The 19,300-nt window shown below is 52.7% G+C and overlaps 1 protein-coding gene across 5 annotated transcripts; it reads right to left on the reverse strand.

Annotated features, from left to right (window-relative positions):
* Window positions 1–3,279: 3,279 nt before the first annotated feature.
* Window positions 3,280–19,189, reverse strand: PPP1R13L (protein phosphatase 1 regulatory subunit 13 like). Of its 5 annotated transcripts, XM_033127414.1 has the most exons (14): window positions 19,158–19,178; window positions 17,769–18,049; window positions 13,394–13,531; window positions 13,148–13,290; window positions 12,282–12,789; window positions 12,092–12,190; window positions 11,925–12,016; window positions 11,127–11,619; window positions 9,582–10,036; window positions 7,745–7,876; window positions 7,517–7,650; window positions 7,256–7,422; window positions 5,511–5,710; window positions 3,281–4,696 (listed from the first exon to the last, which is right to left on the reverse strand). In XM_033127414.1, exons 2-14 carry the CDS (start codon window positions 17,995–17,997, stop codon window positions 4,658–4,660), a joined length of 2,829 nt encoding a protein of 942 aa, XP_032983305.1. In that variant the 5' UTR covers window positions 17,998–18,049; window positions 19,158–19,178; the 3' UTR covers window positions 3,281–4,657. The 5 variants fall into 5 exon arrangements, with proteins under 5 accessions (XP_032983307.1, XP_032983302.1, XP_032983306.1 ...); XM_033127416.1 differs by lacking the exon at window positions 17,769–18,049 and having other exon boundaries at window positions 3,280–4,696; window positions 19,158–19,189; XM_033127411.1 differs by lacking the exons at window positions 17,769–18,049; window positions 19,158–19,178 and adding an exon at window positions 18,315–19,078 and having other exon boundaries at window positions 3,280–4,696.
* Window positions 19,190–19,300: the final 111 nt, after the last annotated feature.

The following is a 19,300-nucleotide window of genomic DNA, read 5'->3' on the forward strand; positions in this document are numbered from 1 at the left end:
CAGTGGGAACAGCTACATACACAGAGATGCTCCTTGCAACACCATGGACACGGAAAACAAACTGGGAAGAGCAAACACCGTTTACGTTGGATGGTTGGGAGTAAGCTATGGTGATGCCTTCCGTTTAGGAATTTGCACACCTCACAGTATATTCCTGCCCCATCTCGCTGCTTATTTTTCTGCTTTCTACTTGCCTCCAGTAGTGGCCTCTTTGTCTGCAGCTTAGTCTCCCTTATCTTGTCCTGCCTCACTCCTACTGCTCACCTTTAGGTCTCAAAGAAACATCCCCTCCTCCAGGAAGCCCTCTCTGCCCCCAGGCTGGATCAGGCACCCTCTCTGGGCCCCCCATCTGAGCCCTGGTTACTCTGTTAAAGTGGGGGGGAGGGACGGAGGGAGGGTGTGTTCAAGAATATAATAAAATGAAATTGAGTATTGAACACATACTACTATTGGACAGGTACTGTCCTAAGCATCCTGTCACCTGTCTGACATCATTTCTCACTGTCTTCTTTCTTATCCATTTCTCCCAGTCACACCTGGCTTCCTGGCACTAGGCCTGCTTTATTCAGCTAATCTGTGTAACAACTTATCCCCAAAAGTAATGGTTGAAAAAACAGCATTTATCATCTCACCGTTTCTGTAAGTCAGGAATTGAATGCAGCTTCAGTCATCCCAGCTCAACTAGAAAATGATCCACCACTAAGCTCACCGTGTGATTGTTGGCAGGATTTACTTCCTTGCTGGCTGTCATCTGAGAGCCACCCTCAGGTGCCTGGCACGTGGGCATCTCTGAGGGCAGCTGGTTTTATCAAAGCAAGAAGAGCCAGAGAAAGATGCAAAGATGGAAGTCACTGTCTTTTATAACCTAATGTCAGAGGGGACAGTCCATCACTTTTGCTGTGTTTCATTCTTTGGGATACATCATCACATGCAGCCCATGCTCAAGGGGAGGGGTTACTCCAGGATGTGAATACCAGGAGGCAAGATGGTTGGGAGAAGTCTTAGAATGACTGACTCCTGCCTCCTCCTGACCTTTGCAATTGCCCCTCCCTCTGGTTCTTTCCACAGATCTCTGCATGGCTTCCTCCCTCAAGCTTTTCTCAAAGGTCCTTTCTTCTCTGAGGCCTTCTTTGTTGTTTTTTTTGTTCTGTTTTTTTAAAACTTTTATTTATTTAAGTGTGTGTTTCCAGGACCCATCAGCTCCAAGTCACGTAGTTATTTCAATCTAGTTGTGGAGGGCGCAGCCCACAGTGGCCCATGGGGGGATCAAACCAGCAACCTTGTTGTTAAGAGCACTGCGCTCTAACCACCTGAGCTAACCGGCCGCCCCTCTGAGGCCTTCTTTAAATTGCAATACTCCCTAGGTATGCTGAATAATTGTCCCCAAAGATCTCCAGGCTCTGATCCCTGATACCGGTCAATGTTACTTTGTGTGGTAAAGGGTCTTTGTAGGTGTGATGAAGTTAAGGATCTTGAGATATCCAGGTGCTCCTTAACAGTAATCACAAGTGTCCTCATAAGAGAGAGATTAGAAAGAAACAGAAGCAATGTGACACTGAAGCAAGATGCTCCGCTGCAGGCTTTGAAGATAGAGCAAGGGGGCAGAGCCAAGGAATGCAAGGAATGCGGCTGTGGAAGCTGGAAAAGGCAAGGAAACAGATTCCCCCCTTAGTGATCCCGAGTTTGTGCAGCTCTGCCAACACTTTGATTTCAGCGCTGTGAAACTGAGTTGGACTTCTGATCTTCAGAAGTGTGAAAACATAAATGTGTGTTGTTTTAAGCCACTAAGTTTGGGGTCATTTGTTACAGCAGTGATAGGAAACTAGTACACATCACAATATGCCCCAATATAGTCATGTGATGTGTTTCAGCCAATGACCAACTGCATATACGACGGTGGTCCCATAAGATTATAATATCGTTGAAAAATCCCTATCGCCTAGTGATATCGTAGCCCTCCTAACGTCATAGAGCAACGACTTACTCAGGTGTGTGTGGTGATGCTGTGTAAACACCTACTGCACTGCCAGCTGTATAGGACAATTATGTACAGTACATAATACTTGATAATGATAATAAACAATTATGCTACTGGTTTATGTATTTACTATACTATACTTTTTATCATTATTTTAGAGTGTACTCCTATTTATTAAAAAAAAAAATAAAAGCGTGCTGTAAATAGTATGCTGTTAGGCCAGCAGCAGCCTCAGACATCTCGTTTACCGCATCTACTAATTGCACCATTTTCTCTGGTGCTTGATTTAATCTTGTGTTTTGTACAGTAACATACTGTGCAGGCTTATAGCCTGGGAGCAACAGGCTAACCATACAGTTAGGTGTGTGGTAGGCTGCACCATCGAGGTTTGTTTAAGCGCACTCTATGATGTTCGCACCATGATGACATCTAACGACAAATTTCTCAGATCATATCCTTGTTGTTAAGTGCTACAGATATAATGATGACCTCTCAGGAATCGCTGCAGGTTCATTCCATTGGAATAGAATCCAAATCTTTTAGGAGTTGATAAATTTTTAGGTAAGATGATGCATACATGGGAGATGTTTTTTCACTAATTTCTACTTTTGTAGAATTTGGAAAATTTTCAGAAATTTTTAATATAAATAGTATGTTCAGTTCACTGCTCACATCACAATGCTTAAAGAAAATCAAACATCACAAATATAAATAAGTTCCTCCGGGCATTTTTTTCTGATCCCTTTTCACTCTCAATGCATACAGAGATAACCACTACCTAAAATTTAGTGATTTTTTCTTTTTTTAATTGGGGAAGGGGAACAGGACTTTATTGGGGAACAGTGTGTACTTCCAGCACTTTTTTTCCCAAGTCAAGTTGTTGTCCTTTCAGTCTTAGTTGTGGAGGGCGCAGCTCAGCTCCAGGTTCAGTTGCCGTTGCTAGTTGCAGGGGGCACTGCCCACCATCCCTTGCAGGAGTCGAGGAATCAAACTGGCAACCTTGTGGTTGAGAGCCCACTGGCCCATGTGGGAATCGAACCGGCAACCTTCGGAGTTAGGAGCATGGAGCTCTAACCGCCTGAGCTACTGGCCCAGCCCCAAATTTAGTGATTTTTTTTTTTTAATTCTCTTCCTTAAGCTGGTTTGCACTATTTAAAAAAAAAAAAGATCACCTCACTCCACATTCTTTGTGAGGGAAAAACAAACCAGTTTACCCATTTCTGTTTATTAAGGACAATTTCAAATAGACACCAAAGTTGAGAGAATAGCATAATGAAGCTCCACATACACTAAGCTTCATAGATTTTCAACTCAGGGCCCATCTTGCTTTGTCTACACCCTAACCACTTCCCCTCCTACCAGGCAATTATTTTGAAGCAAATAGCAGACATCCTATCATTTCATCCGTAACTATTTCAGAAGGTACCCAAGGAATGCAGGCAGCTTGTAGAACCTGGAAAAAGCAAAGACAGGGTGTCCCCCCTAGAGACATTAGTGGCTAGTGTGATTGAGGAACTGAATCCTTGATTTTTATTGAATTTTAATTAATGTAAATTTAGTCACATGAGGTTGGTGGCGATTGCACTGGACAGCAAAGACAATGACAGTGCTGTAAGCTTTATGTTTTGTCAAACAACAAACAGAAAAAGAGAGAGGTGCTCATGCTTTATCACAAATCCTCAAGGAGCAGTTTATGAAATAAAGAAGTAGGGCAGAAGCAAAGGAAAATCATTCTTCAGGGTCGCACCCTCAACAAGTCCACATGGAGCTCCAGTAGACAAAGCCCATTGGAGCCATCTCACAATCCATAATGTCAACACACAGAAGGGAACAATCCATCATGAGTTAGAACCAGAAGACAACAGAATACAGGTGATGGTCCCAAAAGTCAGATGACAGAATTATCAGACAGGTACTACAAAATTACTATGCTTAAAATGTTTGAAGACTTAAAAGAATCCAAAAAAATGAAAGAATATCAAGACACCACACACGCACACACACACAAACACACACACACACACACACAGCAGACATATTTGAAAGAGGAAGGATTGGATTTACAAGAGGCTACTTTGAGATTGGTTTGCCCAAAATAGTAACAGCGATGAGCATTTAAGTCAGGACAGAATCTAGAAGGAAGTCAATTTCTGTGCAAACTACCTTTATTTATAAAGAAAAACTTCCCCATTTTGTTATAAAACCAGCACCAAATGAAGGCACTTGGTTGGGGAGATCCTGGGAGAGAGACCAACCTGCCTCACCTGCCCCCCGCTGCTGGGAGAAATGGGGGCAGAGGTGACTCCCAGGGAAAGCCCGTGGAGGCGACCCTTCCTGGGCTTCAGGAGGGTGGTAGGTTGGCTTGCTTTGAGAGGTTGGGGGAGGGGGTGGTAGTAGGAGTGGGGGGCACTTTGGATGGGATCTGATTTGGCAAATGGGGTTCTCTTTTGTCCCCAGTGATTCCACAATGACCTCCCACGGCTAAGACAGGTTTCTAAAGTTAAGGCTGGGGTTCTCCTTCCCCCCTGGGCTTCCAGGGAAGCAGAGAGCAGGTGACAAAGGACCCCCACCCCTGCAGGGCTTGGGGCGCAGGGAGGTGCAGCAGTAATACAGCAGGAAGTCTGGAGTGAAGGCAGGGCTGCTTCCTCCTGTCTCCCTTGAAAATGTCCTTCTCTCCAGCTAGACCTTATTCCTCTGAGTCTTCACCCTGGGGAAGAGCTGAAGGAAGACAGGAGCTTCAGACACCAGGAGCTCCCATCCCCTCCTTCCACCCCCAAATTGAATGGAGTCACCTATCCACCCCAAACACATGGACTGTGTCCATCATCCCATTTCTTCCTAAGGGCTCCCTCAGCCTCTCCCACACCACTCTGGAATTCCCCGAGTCCCCTGTCACCTCCAGGCACCAGATGGAGCCTGCCAATCAGCAGCCTGCTTGATGAAATGGCATATTCTGAGTCTCCTACACTGCCTCTCCCTACCTGGTGGCTGTTTGGTTGGGACCCACCTCCACCCATGCCCAAATCAAAAGATTCTTCTCTCCTAGGAATATAATGGGATCTTCCTGATGTCCCCCCCAACCTAGTAGAATCTCCCTCAATTCTACCATAATTGTATTAATGAATTCTTCCTTACCCCGCCCAATGCAGTGTAAGAAAAACTTCCACACCTGTAATATATAATTCTTTAACTTTCCTCTGCACTAAAATATATTTCATTGATCCTCTTGGCTAAAATTCCTTACTTCCCATTAATATAATTAGGGATAATAAAAAATATTTGAGCATGACCAATCAAATAACCAGTAAGGCAATATTGGTACGTATCCCAGGAAGTACCACCAGTAAGAGGATCTCCCTTATCGCCCCATTATTATAATGGGATTTTCCTCTCCTCCCCCAAAGCGACAATAGACTCTTCTGACCGCCCCCCACCTATGTAATGGACTGTCCCTCTTGCCCCTTTTCCCTGTGACCACCCCTTTCCACAAACAGCCACCAGGAAGTCCGCACTGTATCTCCTCTGGGCTCACCCCGAAGTAGTTACGGGGCACGTAGCCCTCCTGGCCGTGCAGCGTGGCCCACCACCAGTCCGTCTCCTCTGGCCCGTCCCTCCGGAGCACGGTGACTGACTCGCCCTCGCGGAAGGACAGCTCGTCTCCAAACTCAGCGCTGTAGTCCCAGAGGGCGTACACCAGCCCGTTGTACATCAGCCCCATGCTCTGCTCCACGTCTGAAACCCGAAACGGCAGGGATCGTGAGCGCCTGGTCCAGGGGGACCAGGTACATTCAGGAACACGAGGCACTCGGGGGACAGGGAGAGGCCCCGGAATTTGGCGCCTGCCCCAGCTAGGAGATGAGCCACTTGAAAAGTTGTGTACCCCTGTCTGGATAGGGGAACCTAAACTAGAGTCAGCCGCCAGGACTGGCAATTTCTAAAATTCGAGAACATTGGAGTGCATCAAGCTGGGCCACCAACCCCAGAGGCAGGGTCACTGGTTCCCATTCCCTCTTGTACATTGTTAAGTCCCCATGTCACTCCCGACATACAGTCAGCGACACCCCCTCCCCCCCAAAGTGGTACAGTATCCACAGAGGACTCAACACCTCCTTCAGAAGGTACAGCCCTAGTCCACCTCCTCTAAGTGGTACCATCTCCCCCTTTCCAGATCGTGCAGTCCACACTGCTCCCTCTTCCCAAGTGATAGTCTCCAAAAAGGATGCATTAACTTGTCCAGATGGTACAGCTCACCTGAAATACCCCCACACCCTTGGTAAAATTTCCATCGAGGATTTCGCCCCCTTTCCAGATGGAATAGTCCACCATGATCCCTCTATTGATTCAGTCCACCATGTTCCGCCAGGTGTGCTGTCCAATCTCTACTTCACCCTCACAGAACTCCCACGTGGCAGACAGGTAGGACAGTACACTACCCATGACAAAGGTGTAATGGCCCAATCCCCTTCCCCCCAATTTACAGCCCTTTTTCTCTTCAGTGAATGGTCCAATCCCACTTGGCCTCTACTCACCAGTAAGGCAGGTGTTACAGCCCCATGGCTCTCACCCACTTTCTACCCAGGAGGCTGTTGTGTAGCGCCCTCTAGGTTCCCCTCTTACAGCCTGCCTTACTCCAGTTCTGCGAGGTTCTTACACTGCCCTCTGATACAATTTTCCCCTCCAGGTGTACAGTACAGCCCCTATGCACACCTCCAAAGTACAGCCTACCGAGTTCCTCCCATTACCTGGTTGGGTGATGTAGCCCCCCCACTCCTGGAGGTATATGGTACAGCCTCCTGTCACCCTACAAGTGGAAAAATCTCCAAGCCCCTCCGAAGAAGCCACAGTCAGCTTACCTGACAGCTGTGTGGTAATGACATCTCCCACAGGTAGCACAGCCCACCTGCCCAGCCCTATGTCAGGTAGATGGTATAGGGCTCCCCATACCCGCAGGTGAGAAACTAGATGAACAGTGCAATCTCTCCAACCACTCTTCTCCCCACAGGTGTCCAGCTTGCATGGCACAGCCCCTATGACCTCCCCTCTCTCAAGGTGCCCCCACCCCTGCTTGCACCTGCAGAGGCCCAGTTCTCCCCCGCAGGTAGTCCTTCCCGCCTCCCTCTGCCTCTGAGATCCTGTCACATAGTTGGAACGGCCTGAGTCCTCTATCTCTGGAATGGCAATCGGCCGCCTCCTCTCCCCCCCTGCCCCCAACACCTGCCAGCTGAGCTGCCCAGTCTCCACCGCCTCCCTGAGAGGTTGCCCAGCCCTGCCTCGCACCTGCCAGGTAAGTGGCGCAGTCCGCATAACCCTCACGGTAGGGGTCGCACTTTTCGATGGCGGTGGCACCATCACTGAGCGTGGTGGCGAAGATGGCCGCGCCGTGCTGCACCAGCGCCGTGCAGATGGCCGTGTCGTTGCACGAAGCCGCGCAGTGCAAAGGTGTCCTAGGCGTGGGAGGCAGGCGTGAGCGGCCGCTCGCCTGCCCACAGGGGCCCCGGCCCGCAGCGCTGTCCCCGCCCCACGCGGGTCCAGGCTCACCAGCCGTGGCTGTCGGGGGAGTTGACGTTGGCGCCGGCCGCGATGAGGAAGTCCACGATGGGGTAATTGGCACCGCAGATGGCGTTGTGCAGGGCGGTGATGCCCTCCTCGTTCGGCTGGCTCGGGTCGTTCATCTGGGCAGACGGGGGGACCAGGAGGCTCAGTACCGGCTGCCCTCCCGCGTTCACCGCCCCCACCCCACCATCCCTGCTCTCCCGCAGCACTCACCTCCTTTACCGCCTGCTGTACCACGTCCAGTTCCCCGGTCAGCGCCGCGTCGAGCAGCAGCACAAGCGGGTTGAGACGCGCGCGGCGGGCCTTTCGCGGAGAGCCCGCCTTCCGCAGCACGGAGCGCATCTCCTGGGGGAACAGGGCTCGAGACTTCAGTGACTTGAGGGACGGATTGTTAATATACCCATTATCAGAGGGGTAAACAGGGGTTCAGGGACTAGGCAGCACCTGCCCCAGCTCATCCAACTAGATGGGTTAGGGCTGGGATTGAAACCTAAGGAGGTACAGAGGGCCGTGGGGAGCGGGGTGCCTCAAATCTACAGCTTCTGGTTCCCTAGGAGTCAGGGAATCTGGTGATTTGGGAATCTTGGGCAGGGAGACCTGAGAGGAAGCTGGGAGACAAGAATCTATAATTGAGAACTTTAATATTCTACAGTTAACTCAAAATGTTAGTAATGGTTCTCTTCTGAGTGCTGTGATTTTGGCCTTTATTTATTCTACTTTTTATCTATTTCCACCAAATTTTTATGATGTTTGAGTATTCTTTTTTAGAGAAAAATGTTAATTCAAAATATAAATCTGCATAACAACATATTAGTGCACTAATCTATGACTTTATGATTCAAATGATAAGAGTCTTTAATTTCAGTTTTGGTAACTTCAAGATTGAATTATTGAATTCTGTGAGTTTTCAAGTTTCTCTGTGGCCTGGACTTTGTGATTCTACGAGGGAACCATTTCAAGATGTTGTCATTCTTCAGTTCTTGATTTTAAGATCCTAAGCCTCAACATTTCTTGGCTCCGCCCTCAGGAAGGTCTGGGAATAGGTATTTTGGGGTGTCCACCTGGTCCCCACTTCTCTGGGAATTGTTCCTCTTCCTGTCTACCCACACTGAGTGATCAGGACTGTTCCATGTGACTACACTCCTCACCCCCAGTCAAGATGCAGGGATTGGACCAAGATCAGCAGGAGACCATCCCCTGGGCAAATGATAACGGTAATAGTAGTTAACAGTTAAGTGTCAGGCACTATTCTAAGCTCCCTGTTAATATATTTAATCCTCATAGCAACCCTATGGTTATTCACATCCCCACTTTACAGATGACGAAACTGAGGCCCAGAGAAGCTAAGTGTCTTGCCCAAGATTGCACAGCTGGTACGTGCTGTGGAGCTGGGATTTGAACACAGGCAGCCTAGCTCAACACTTAACCATGACACTCACAGCCTCAGAGACCAGAGACTTCCTCTAGAACATCTGAATGGAAGCTCCAAGTAGAGTCAGAGGACCCCACGGGCTTGAACTAAGATCATGTTGAGTCAGGGCTGGCTGGGCCATTTCTAGCCATGGCATTGGCTTGTTGAGATATAAGAGGAGAGGGCAGATCCCCACAGAAGGCAGACACAAGAGACTGTGTGTGGCAACCAGGGAGCGAAATGGTGACTGCCTTGATTCAGGCAGGCTTTTCAGGTCCCAGAATAAACCCACTGTCTGCCAAGACGCAGTCATTGTTGTAATACTCCAAGGTTGTAAGACTCCAAGATTCCTGAAAGGATGCCCTAGCGGGAGGTGGCGGGGTGGGGATTGGAGAGGAGCAGAGAAAGTCTCCCGGTGGCCAAAACTTCTGGATACCCTTTCATGTGCACTCTTTCTTTCTTCCGAACACAGGCATGCCTAAATTAAAGGCTACATTTCCCAGCTTCCCTTGCAGCCGGCTTCCTAGCCAATGGGATGCGGCAGACGTGCTATGTACAATTTCCAGGTTCTGTCCTAAAAGGGAAGGGGCACTTCCATGTGCTAACTAACATACCCTACTTCCCTCCTATATTACTCACCATGTTCTGCAGCTGCTCTGGTGGGCTGCTCTGGGGTGGGGTCGGGGGTGGTATGGGAGCTGGTGGGGCAGGAGCAGGGGGTCCCACCCTGGCCTCGGATCCCTCAGTGATGGGAGACAGCTCTGGCTCAGGTCCTCCAGGCCCGCCGTGACGATGGAAGAGGCGGCTGATGATCTGCTGGTACTGCTTCTTGTGGGTGGGGGGCAGGGCTACAGCAGGGCTCTGCTCCATGGAGCCCCTGCGTTTGAGGGGCCGAGGAATCTCTGCCAGCACCCGTGCCACCTCCTCCAGCTCAGGTACCGACTGTGCCTCGGGTGGCAGCGCTGGCTGCAGCCGCGTAGGGCTGAGGGGCCGAGTTACAGCACCTTCATCTGCATCGCCAGCTTCCAACACTGGTGCCAGCAGACTCTCTAGCTCTGGTTCAGGCTCCAGCTCAGCAGGGAGTTTGGGGGGGCCTAGAAGGAAAAAGAGTCCCATCAGAGTGGGTCCTGGGGCGACCACCCCCAAGACTCCCACCCCACAACTTCCAGAACCTGCAACCAGCACCTGATTTGCTCTGTGACCTCAGGGCATTTCTTTGCTCTCTCTGGGCTACATTTTCCCTGGGCTGTGACTAATATACAATGATGACATCTCCCATTTATCAAGCACTTAGCATGTGCTTTACATGCCTGTCTTATTGAATTCTGACCTCACTACACTGTGAGGTAGATATGATTATCATCTCCTTATTACAGAAAGGGAAACTGAGTCTCAGAGAGAGCAAGTCAGTTGCCCAAAGCCACACAGTTGGGATTTGAACTCAGTTCTATCTGATCCTATGCTCCTACCATCATGATAGACTTGACATTCTAAGAATTTCCTCTCTTAATACCTCAGGCAGAAAACTGCTGGGACTAGAATCCTAATACTTGATGGTCTCTTCTCCCTGTCTTATTCCTCTCTATCAGAGCTTCTAAAGCAGTTAGAAATAATAATGATCATTCTCTATACATTATTTCATTGAATGCCCGTCATAATCTATGCAGTATATATTACTAGTCTTTCTTCACACATGAGAAAACAGAAGCTTGGATAGGTTAACTAATTTATCTTGAGTCACACAGCAAGTCAGTGATGGAGAGGGGCTCAAAACCTGCTCTGCTTAACTCCAGGCCCTCCATGGGTCTCACACCAAAAAATATTAATAATTGTAACTAATATGATAGCTATAAGCTTACTACTAAACATCAGGCCCTATTTTAAGGACTTTATACGGGTTAATCTAATACCATATCCCAATAAGACAGGTTCTATATTCACCTTTTACACTCAAGGAAATTGAGGTCCAGAGAGGTTAAGTGACTTGCCCAAGGTCAGACTGTGTGGAGCCAGGTAGTTGGACTCCAGGACCTGAGTAAATTTCAATTCTTATCTGGCCTAGCTCTCTGCAGGGATAGTGACTGCAAACAGGTGTTTGGCTTTGATGGCTCTCCCTGCTGGTCTGGTCCCCAGCTGTCTGTCCGCCCTTCACCCAGCCCTCTGGGACCCCCACTGCTGACTCACCTTCACTCATAGGGGGCCAAGTCTGTTGGGGGAGCTGGGGCGCTGGGGCAGAGGGTTGAGGCTGGAACTGAGGCTGGGGTTGTGGCTGGGACTGGGGCTGTGGGGGCAGCTGGGGCTGTGGTTGGGGCTGGGGCTGGGAGAGTAGGTGGGGCTGGGGGGTTGCCTGGGGCTGGGGAGGCAGCTTAGGTGGAGGAGCTCGGGAGAAGATGGGGGAGCCAGGGAACACAGCCCTGCCGGCCCCATGTTCCCAGAAGGCATTCTGAAGCTTGAATATCATGCTGAGGGGGATGGGGCGATGGCGGGGGACACCACGGGGCTGGGGGTTGGAAGGAGGCATGGGGATTCGGCTGACAGGCTGCCAGCTGCGGGGCAAAGTGCCTGATGGCCCCGAGGAGCCCAGCGATCGGCGGTAGCTGCCCACATCAGAACGCCTGTCGTTGGCCAGAGGGGAGACCTTGTAATTTCGGGGCAAGGTGGCGCTGGTGAGGTTGTCCTGGGGTAGAAAGAGGGAAGGAGGGAAGGAAGAAGGGGCTGAGGTGGAAGAAAGACAGGGGGAAAGGAAGGATAAGGGAGGGGAGGGAAGGAGGAAAGAGGGGAGGGCAAAAGGTGAGGACGTGAGGGAAGCCAGAGGAAGTGAGGGAAAGAGGGGAGGGAGTGGGTAGAAATCTAGGATAAAGAAGGAAGAACTTAGGGAAGGGTACGGAAACTGGAGCCAGAGCCAGGAGGGGGAAACTTGCCCTGACCCCGCTGCCCGCCTATGCCCACCAGCCCCCTCCCCAAGCTTCTCAAGTCCCTCACCTTGCTGGAGGCCCCCAGCCCATCCAGGCTGCTCTCTCTCCAGGGTAACAGCTGCAGGCCCGGTGAGGAGGGCCGCGAGAAGACGTCCAGGCCTGCGAGGCAGGAATCATTAGGCTCTGGGGGTCTTCTCTCTGGCTCCCCGACACCCCCGGCCTCCCATCGCTCACGTTCATAGCTCGCTGTCTGTGAAGACTTCTTCTCATATGCCACGTCCAGGTCCGACTCGTTCCAGGCTTTGGGGGGCCGCCGGCGCAGCATTAGGTCATCTGGGGAGAGGTGGCGAATGAGGATATGGGAGGAGGCTGGTCTCAGGCACCGCACTCACTCCCACCCTCCAAGTTCTGTTCCCAGGTTTACCTTGAGCGCGCAGAGGCGGAGCGAAGGCGCTGCCTCCTGTGCCCATCAGGGGGCTCCCAAAGGCAGCCGGCGCGTCGTAGGTGGCTGGGGGACGCGGCGAGGGTCCGCGCTCGGGGAAGAACACCTGGGGTCCCTCCGCCAGGGGGCTGCCACGCGGAGAGCCGGCGCGGCCCAGGTAGTCGAAGGGCGTGGGGGGACCCTGCTGGCGGAGAGGGCCCTGGCCGGGTCGTGGGGAGGGCGCACGGCCGAGAGAGCTGCCTGCGCCATCAAAGGCACGGGACCGTGGCGACGGCGCGCGGTCCAGGCTGCTGTATCCGTCGGGCTGCAGGTAGAGCGAGGTGCGCGGTGACGACGGCCGGCCCTTAGGGGACAGCGAGCTGTAGGGGAGCAGAGCCGGGGCGCTCTCGGAGCGTCCGAACGAGGTGTCTGCGCCGTCGCTGGTCGCCTTCCGGGAGGACCCGCGGCTGCCGAAGGGCTCAGGGACCGGGCTGGAGCTGTATCGGGACAGCTGGGGAGAGTCCGGGACAATGGGGTGATGTCAAAGGAGACATGAGTTAGAGGGTTGGGAGAGGAAAAAGAGGTCATCAAAAATCAACCCAGGGGAGTTGGACTGGAGATTCAGGCACAGAGAGCCCAATGAGGGGTGTTGGGGAGAAAGCCCTGATACCAGCGCTGAGGCTAGCCTATAAAGTGCCTTAGTGCCACTTAGAAAAAGGCCACTTTCCTTCTGAGGGTCCTGCTAGATGACCACTTCCACTGGTCCCCACTTTAAAGTGTCCTTAAATAGCCCACAACTCGCACAATACTACCGGACAAACTTGCCTGGCTTTAAGGGTCAGGGTGGGGACTAGGGCTAGCAGGCTCACCCTAGGGGGGGCTCCGGCCTGGGAGCCAGGAAGCACTGGAGAGTCTGACCACAGTGACTCCAGCTGCTTGGTCAGTTCGTCCACCTTGGCCGCCGCCGTGTCCAGCTCCATCTGCTTCAGGTCCATGTGCTTCATGGCCAGAGCTGGGCGGGCAGAAGTAGTGGTAAGGACAGGGACCTCCAGGCAGGGCTCCGCCTTTGCCCCCAGGACCCGGCCGGGCAAGCCCCGCCCCCTACCCCAGCTCACACTTGAAGTTCAGGTCCAGAAGTTCCCGCGCTGTCTGGAATGCCTCGCTGTCCATGGTGCCAGCCGGAGCGCCTGCGTTGCGGGGAAGAGCCTTCTCAGACGCCGCCCCTCCGGATCCCGCCCACAGGGAAGCTGAGCCTGGAGGAGCAGGACAGCGCCTTTATTTACTCTGCTAGTTCCTTCCACTGGAAGCCCTATGCCCTTCCACTTCCCTGGCTGGGGAATGCCAACTCCTTCAAAACCATCCTAGAAGACTCAGGACAATTCATTCTCTTTACATAGCTCCTTGTCCATTTCTCTATGTCAGCCCTAATAAGATTTGAATCATTCCTTCAACAATTATCCATTGATCACTTAGAATATGCCAGATGTGATAGTGAACAGAGGATGCAGCAAGAATCACTGTCAATTACTGAATGCCTACTAGGGACCAGAAGACACTGTGCTAGATGCTGAGGATATTTTCTAAAATAATAATTGTGCTGCCTACTGTGTGCCAGGACCTGTGCTAGTCACTTGATATAGGCTAGTTGCTTGGCATAATGAAATAAAACAATCATTTATTGAGGAGCCACTGCCTCTTGAAATTGTGCCCAGTACTTTGCACCCAATAAACACCCCATTCAATGGTCAAAATCACCATAGTAGAAAGTGGGGCTCAGAAACCTTTGTTCGAGGTCACCCTGCAAGAAGTTTCACACTTGGATCTAACTTGTTATTTTGGGGTGTTTCCACCAGACTGGAAGGGTCCCAGAGGATCACTCAGCTTCCTCTCCCCAGAGTCCCCACCCAGAGGAGACCTGGTTCACAGGGACCCAGTGTTAACTGAAAGAAGAAGGAGGTGGCCAGCGGGGGTTGGGCTGCTGTGGTCACCAGCACAGTGGGTTGGAGCCAGGCCACCTGGAACCAGTCAGGCCAGCACTATCCCCATCCGCACAGTAGCCGCCATGCTTGCCAACTCTGCCACTTCCTCAGGCTTCACTGATAGCTTAGCTTTGGCGGTTCAGGTGTGGGCAGCAGGGCGGGCTAGGACATGCTGATCCCGGCCTCTGTCTGGGAAGCCTCAGGACAGAACCTGTTGGGGCTGGTGGCTTATTTGGGTGTGTTGTGAGTATGTAACCTTGGGTGATGGGTCCCCTTTCCTCCTTGGGCCTATTTCCCCAATAGTGAAGGAAGGAGATAAATCAGCTATTCTGAGAGGCCCCTTCAATCTCTCAGAGGCCTAGATTCTAAAAATGTAAGGACCTTGAGATTGTAATTAAAATTCTACAGAGCATAAAGCCCTCAGCTTGAGAGTCTATTGTTCAAAAGTTCTGAGTCCGAGATTCTGTCTTTGGAACACTCTAGAATTGTCCAATTTGGCTAGCCTAGGTTTCTCCACCTTCTTGCCCATGTTCTATCTATCCCAGGATCCCACTGTCTTAAAAGTCTAGGTGACTCTATGCTATAGTAGAATGGGTAAGAGCACAAGTAAGGAGCCAGACATCCATGGTTCTAATCTGGTGGCACCACTGGCCCACCCTGACAAGGGTGCCTCGGTTTCCTGATCTGTGTAACGAGAAGAAACAGCGGTCTACTTCAGAGGACTATTGTGAGGATCCAATTGGCCAGAAGGTGCGAGAGCAATTAAGGCTCTGAGAATTGAGGCCTCGGAAAGTAGAGACGACAAGAGTCAAATCTCAGGTCTTTTAGAATATGATACACTGGAAACACTGTGTAAGTGTCTGTTAAAATATAAAAATTGAACAATTCTATGTAGCCTCCAATGCCAGCATTCTGGCAGCGAGCACTTCTTTTGGGGATTTCATGATTTCCAAATTTCTAAGACTCTCAGATCACACGCTGACATCCTCTCTGCCTTGGAGGAAATGCCGAGGCTGGGCGTGGGGCGGTCCCGGCGCTGGTGAGGACAGAGGGGGTGTCGGGGCCGCCAGGGGGCGCTCGGGGCATGGCCTGACCCCAGCCCCGCGGGCAGACAGCGCATCGCCTGAGCTCAGACCCCGGGAATGCACGGCGGGCCCGGGCAGGTGCCGAACCTCCCGCCGCAGGGGAGCGAGGGCCGGGCGCGGCGCGAGGGCGGCACGGGCGGCGCCTCTACTCCCAGTCCTTTGCCCTCCACCCCCAAGTCCTCTCCGCCGGGATCCTCTCCAACCCCAACTCCAGCTTCCCCCCTCCCTTCCGCCCGTAGCTCTCCTAACCAGGCCTCCTCTGCACCCCAGCCAAGTTCTTCAGGTTAACAGTGGGGCGGCGGGGCGGGGAGGCTTCCCGGAGTGATCATCCTCAGTAGGAACCGGGTTATAGAGCCTGGCTGTCCTGGGAATACCCAAGTTGGAATCTTACAGCTCTGTGCGGAGAGAGGCTGGGAGAGGTCCCACCCTCTCTGAGACTTGGTTTCCCCCTCTGGAGACGTTTGTAGAATGGGCTAGTGCCTTACCCTCTCTAAGCGTTTACCTTGGGCTAGTTATTTAGCTTCTCTGTGCCTCAGTTTCCTCGTATGTATCATGGAGGGATTAATACCTTCACCTCAGAAGGGTGTAAGGTTTGAGTGACATAATATAAGTAGTGTTTAGAATAGTGCAGGCACCAAATAAAGTTCACAAATATAGGATTCTTAATTACAGCCTTCATTTGCTGATCATTAAGATAACACGGTCTGGCACAGAGTGAGGGCTCAAGACACAAAGTCATTTTTCCCCCCTCAAAAGGGCCCTTTCAACTCTCTGAGATTTTAAAAGTCGAGAATTTTGACCTTTGGAATCTTGGCTTCCTGAGCCCTAAATTCTCCGTGTACATTCCTGAGTTCTGGCCAGAGGTCTTCCCAATAATTTGGGCACAGGGGCATGGAGAGCCATGGAAGTCTCCAGAGAGAAGAAGGCCAAAGCCCAGGGTGTGAGCTGCCCCACTCTCCAGCGTCAGTTTCCTCACTGAGGTAGGAAGAAGTCATTCCCTGGGGTGGGGTCAACAAACTTCATTGGAAATGACACCTTTGGACAGTTGCCTGAGACAATGGGAACTACCCGATTTACCTGCTAGCCCTGAGCCTGGCATGCTGGGAGTTCTGTCTTGGTAGCTATGGTTATTATTTTTAATGTCATCACAGGTTATCACCAAATGCCCTCCAAGTCCAGATTTTAGGAAGTTCTTCCTTCTTTCATCAGAGCCCCTTGCTTCCCCCACCCCCTTGTTTAATCCCTTCACATGACGCATGGGGTTGGAGAGAAGGGAGAGACAGAGGGAGGTGCAGGCCCTGTCCTCCCCCTGCTTCAAGGACAGACACACACCTCCAGAATTAGCCTCTATCCCTCACTTATCTCCCACGCTACCTCAGGTCAGAGAGATGGGGGTGGAGGTGACATTTCTCACCTCGGGGTCAGGGCAAGGAGCCCTAGGAGAGAGAAGGTTAGTAAGAAAATCTGGTGGGAGTAGATGGAATCCAGTCCCCCAGAGAGCTGCAGAGGGAGGGGGACATCAAATCTTGACTCCCAACTCTGTGACCTCTAAGCCTTAGTTTACCCTCATCCTTCGTGTAAATGACTGTGTAGTGCCCAGCCAAGCAAGGCTCCCAGAATCCAACCCCACCTTCTGGAATTCTGTCCTGAGTTCTATCTAGAACGCCCGCCCTCTTCAAACCCCAGATGTTTCCCACCTCCATGGGGCAATCGGAGGCACCCCGCCTGCACCAGGGGGCGCCCTGGGGCGTAGGTCCCTTCTCTGGTTAGGCAGGTCTGACGCCTCGGTTAATGACATGTTGGGGATCGCGCAGCGGCACAGAGGAGGTTGGAGAGCTGCCCCGGTCCCCCCCCCCTTCCAGCTCCCACCCCAGAGCGGAAAGTGGGGCCGGGGGAACGCCGGAACACAGCCTCCATAGGGACCCCTGGTGCTTGTCCTGCTCCATTTCAGGGACCCGGTTTCCACTGTCCCCACCCTACCCCCTAATTCTCAGAGACCTACAGGCTGGGTCGAGAAGGCAGCTAGCTGGAGGGCAGCAGGGATGGTCGCTCACTCAGAGCCCCAGCCGCCCGAGCCTTCCATTTCTGCCCAAGAATCAGGTATCATCCACTACCTCAATTCTACTCAAGGACTCAGGCTTCCGAAAGCCCCCAGTTGGAGGCAGTCAGGAGTCCCAGCTCCAACGTCTCCCCAGGACCAAGGAGTCTGAGCCCTCCATTCCAAAATCCCAGGCATCCGGGCCCTCTTTCCTCTGCTCAGTAAATCAGGTATCCGAGTTCTCTCCTTCCAAGGACCCTGATGTCTGCGCACACCCAATGCCGCCCTGGGACCCGGCGTCCGAGTCCCCTCCCAATCCTCCCAGGGACCCGGGTGTCGGGGTCCTTCAGAGCCGTTGGACCCCAGGGAGGGGAGGAGTGGAACTCACGGATCCGGGGCAGATCCTGGTACCGGGGGGCTTCCTCCGGCTCCGGCTCCGGCTGCGGGGAGCAGAGGACGGGGCGGGGCAGGCGCCGGGAACAGGTTAGACGACGTGACTCCGGCTGGAGGGAGGCGGGTCCCGGAGTGGAAGGGAAGCTGAGGTCCCCTCGAGCACCTTGGGACTTGTAGTCCCGAAGGGGCAGGGCGCAGACTGAGACGTTCCCATTTGGATTCATCCAAAGTCCATTTCACAGACAGGTAGGGCGAGGCCCAGAAGCCGAGAGCGATCTGGCCACAGAAATAGAGTCCCGACTCCTACTTCGCTGTGGCTGCAGGAGATGGACTCCTGAGTCTCTGCCCCACCCCTCCAGACTCAGTTTCCCCCTTCTTAAGTGAAAAATTGGACACCACCAAAGGGATAGAAGGTTAGAGGCATGGGGAGATTCATATGTCCCGCTCCTAAAGCGAGAAGAGGGCCTCGCTAAATCAGTCTCCCCTCGGGTCTCTGAGCCTCAGTCTGCCCGTCGGTAAAAAGGGCGGGTTGGATCCTTACAGGATTTCCCAGCAACAGCGCCCAAGGCTGGGACTGCAATCCCCAGCAGCGTACGCGACACACATCGGGAGCCTCCCCGCCTCGCGTCCTCTGGGAATTGTAGTCCAGGAGCCCACAGAGGCGGCGCCCGGGTGTCTCGCCCACGCTCCGGAATCGTCTCACGATCCCGGGTGGAGAGAACGCGTCCCCTTCCCCTGACGCTCCCTTCGCTCTGGGAAGCCAATCGCTCCCTGAAAGGGGAGCGCCTCAATTCTGGAGTTAAGATCTGAAATCTCGGCAACCGGGACAGGAAGCGGCGCTGACACACCGGCCAGGAATGCAGTCGGGTCACCCTGTCTAGCCGCCGTCTCGCAGCTCCGCCCGCCACCCCCACGCGATGCGGTCCCTGTAGGATGGGGCGTGGGTGCGTCCCCCAAATCTGGGTCCACGTGCCGCTGTTTACACATCCTGGGGGGCCGGAAGGGGCGCTGGTCAGGACTTCTGCTCCCTCTCCCTTTCTCAAAGCCTTCGTGAATGTGCCCCACGCACGAGAGTAAATCTTAGGGGCCATCTACCCGTCTCATTTGACCCACAAGCCTCGCTCCTTAGCCCGCGCGGCCCCACGGATGTCTGGTTCGAGTCTGGAGGCTCCGCCCCGGGACCCATAGGCTCCGCCCCCTATATTTCCCGCTCCCCTAGAATGCAGAAGCCCCGCCCCTGGCTGGTACTTCACGCCCTAGGGAGGAATTACCCCCTTTCCTCGATTTTCCCACCCATCCCATTCAAGTTCCGTACTTCCGAGGCATCCCTCCCTACAAAGGACTGTAACACGGAAAGCACAGCCCTGCCAACCAAGACTCTTACCTATCTCTTTAAGGATTTCAGACCAATCGATCTCCCTGTCTCTTTAAGAGTTAGGTCCTATAAATGTGGCTGCCCCTTTAAGACGACGTTGGAGCAAATGATGTCTGAGAGATTGGGGGGATGACCACCGGAATGTAACGCGG

The sequence above is a fragment of the Rhinolophus ferrumequinum genome, chromosome 15 (genome assembly GCF_004115265.2).
Source record: "Rhinolophus ferrumequinum isolate MPI-CBG mRhiFer1 chromosome 15, mRhiFer1_v1.p, whole genome shotgun sequence".
NCBI classification, from domain to species: Eukaryota; Metazoa; Chordata; class Mammalia; order Chiroptera; family Rhinolophidae; genus Rhinolophus; species Rhinolophus ferrumequinum.

What these genes read in the sequence shown, in the direction of transcription:
- PPP1R13L (XM_033127411.1), bottom strand. Translation starts at nt 18,864, where the DNA reads ATGGCCCCTAAGATTTACTCTCGTGCGTGGGGCACATTCACGAAGGCT. An exon ending in CGCTGTTGCTGGGAAATCCT is followed by an intron (nt 13,532 to 18,314) that starts GTAAGGATCCAA and finishes CTGCTCCTCCAG; the next exon opens with GCTCAGCTTCCCTGTGGGCG. An exon ending in TCTGGACCTGAACTTCAAGT is followed by an intron (nt 13,291 to 13,393) that starts GTGAGCTGGGGT and finishes CTGCCCGCCCAG; the next exon opens with CTCTGGCCATGAAGCACATG.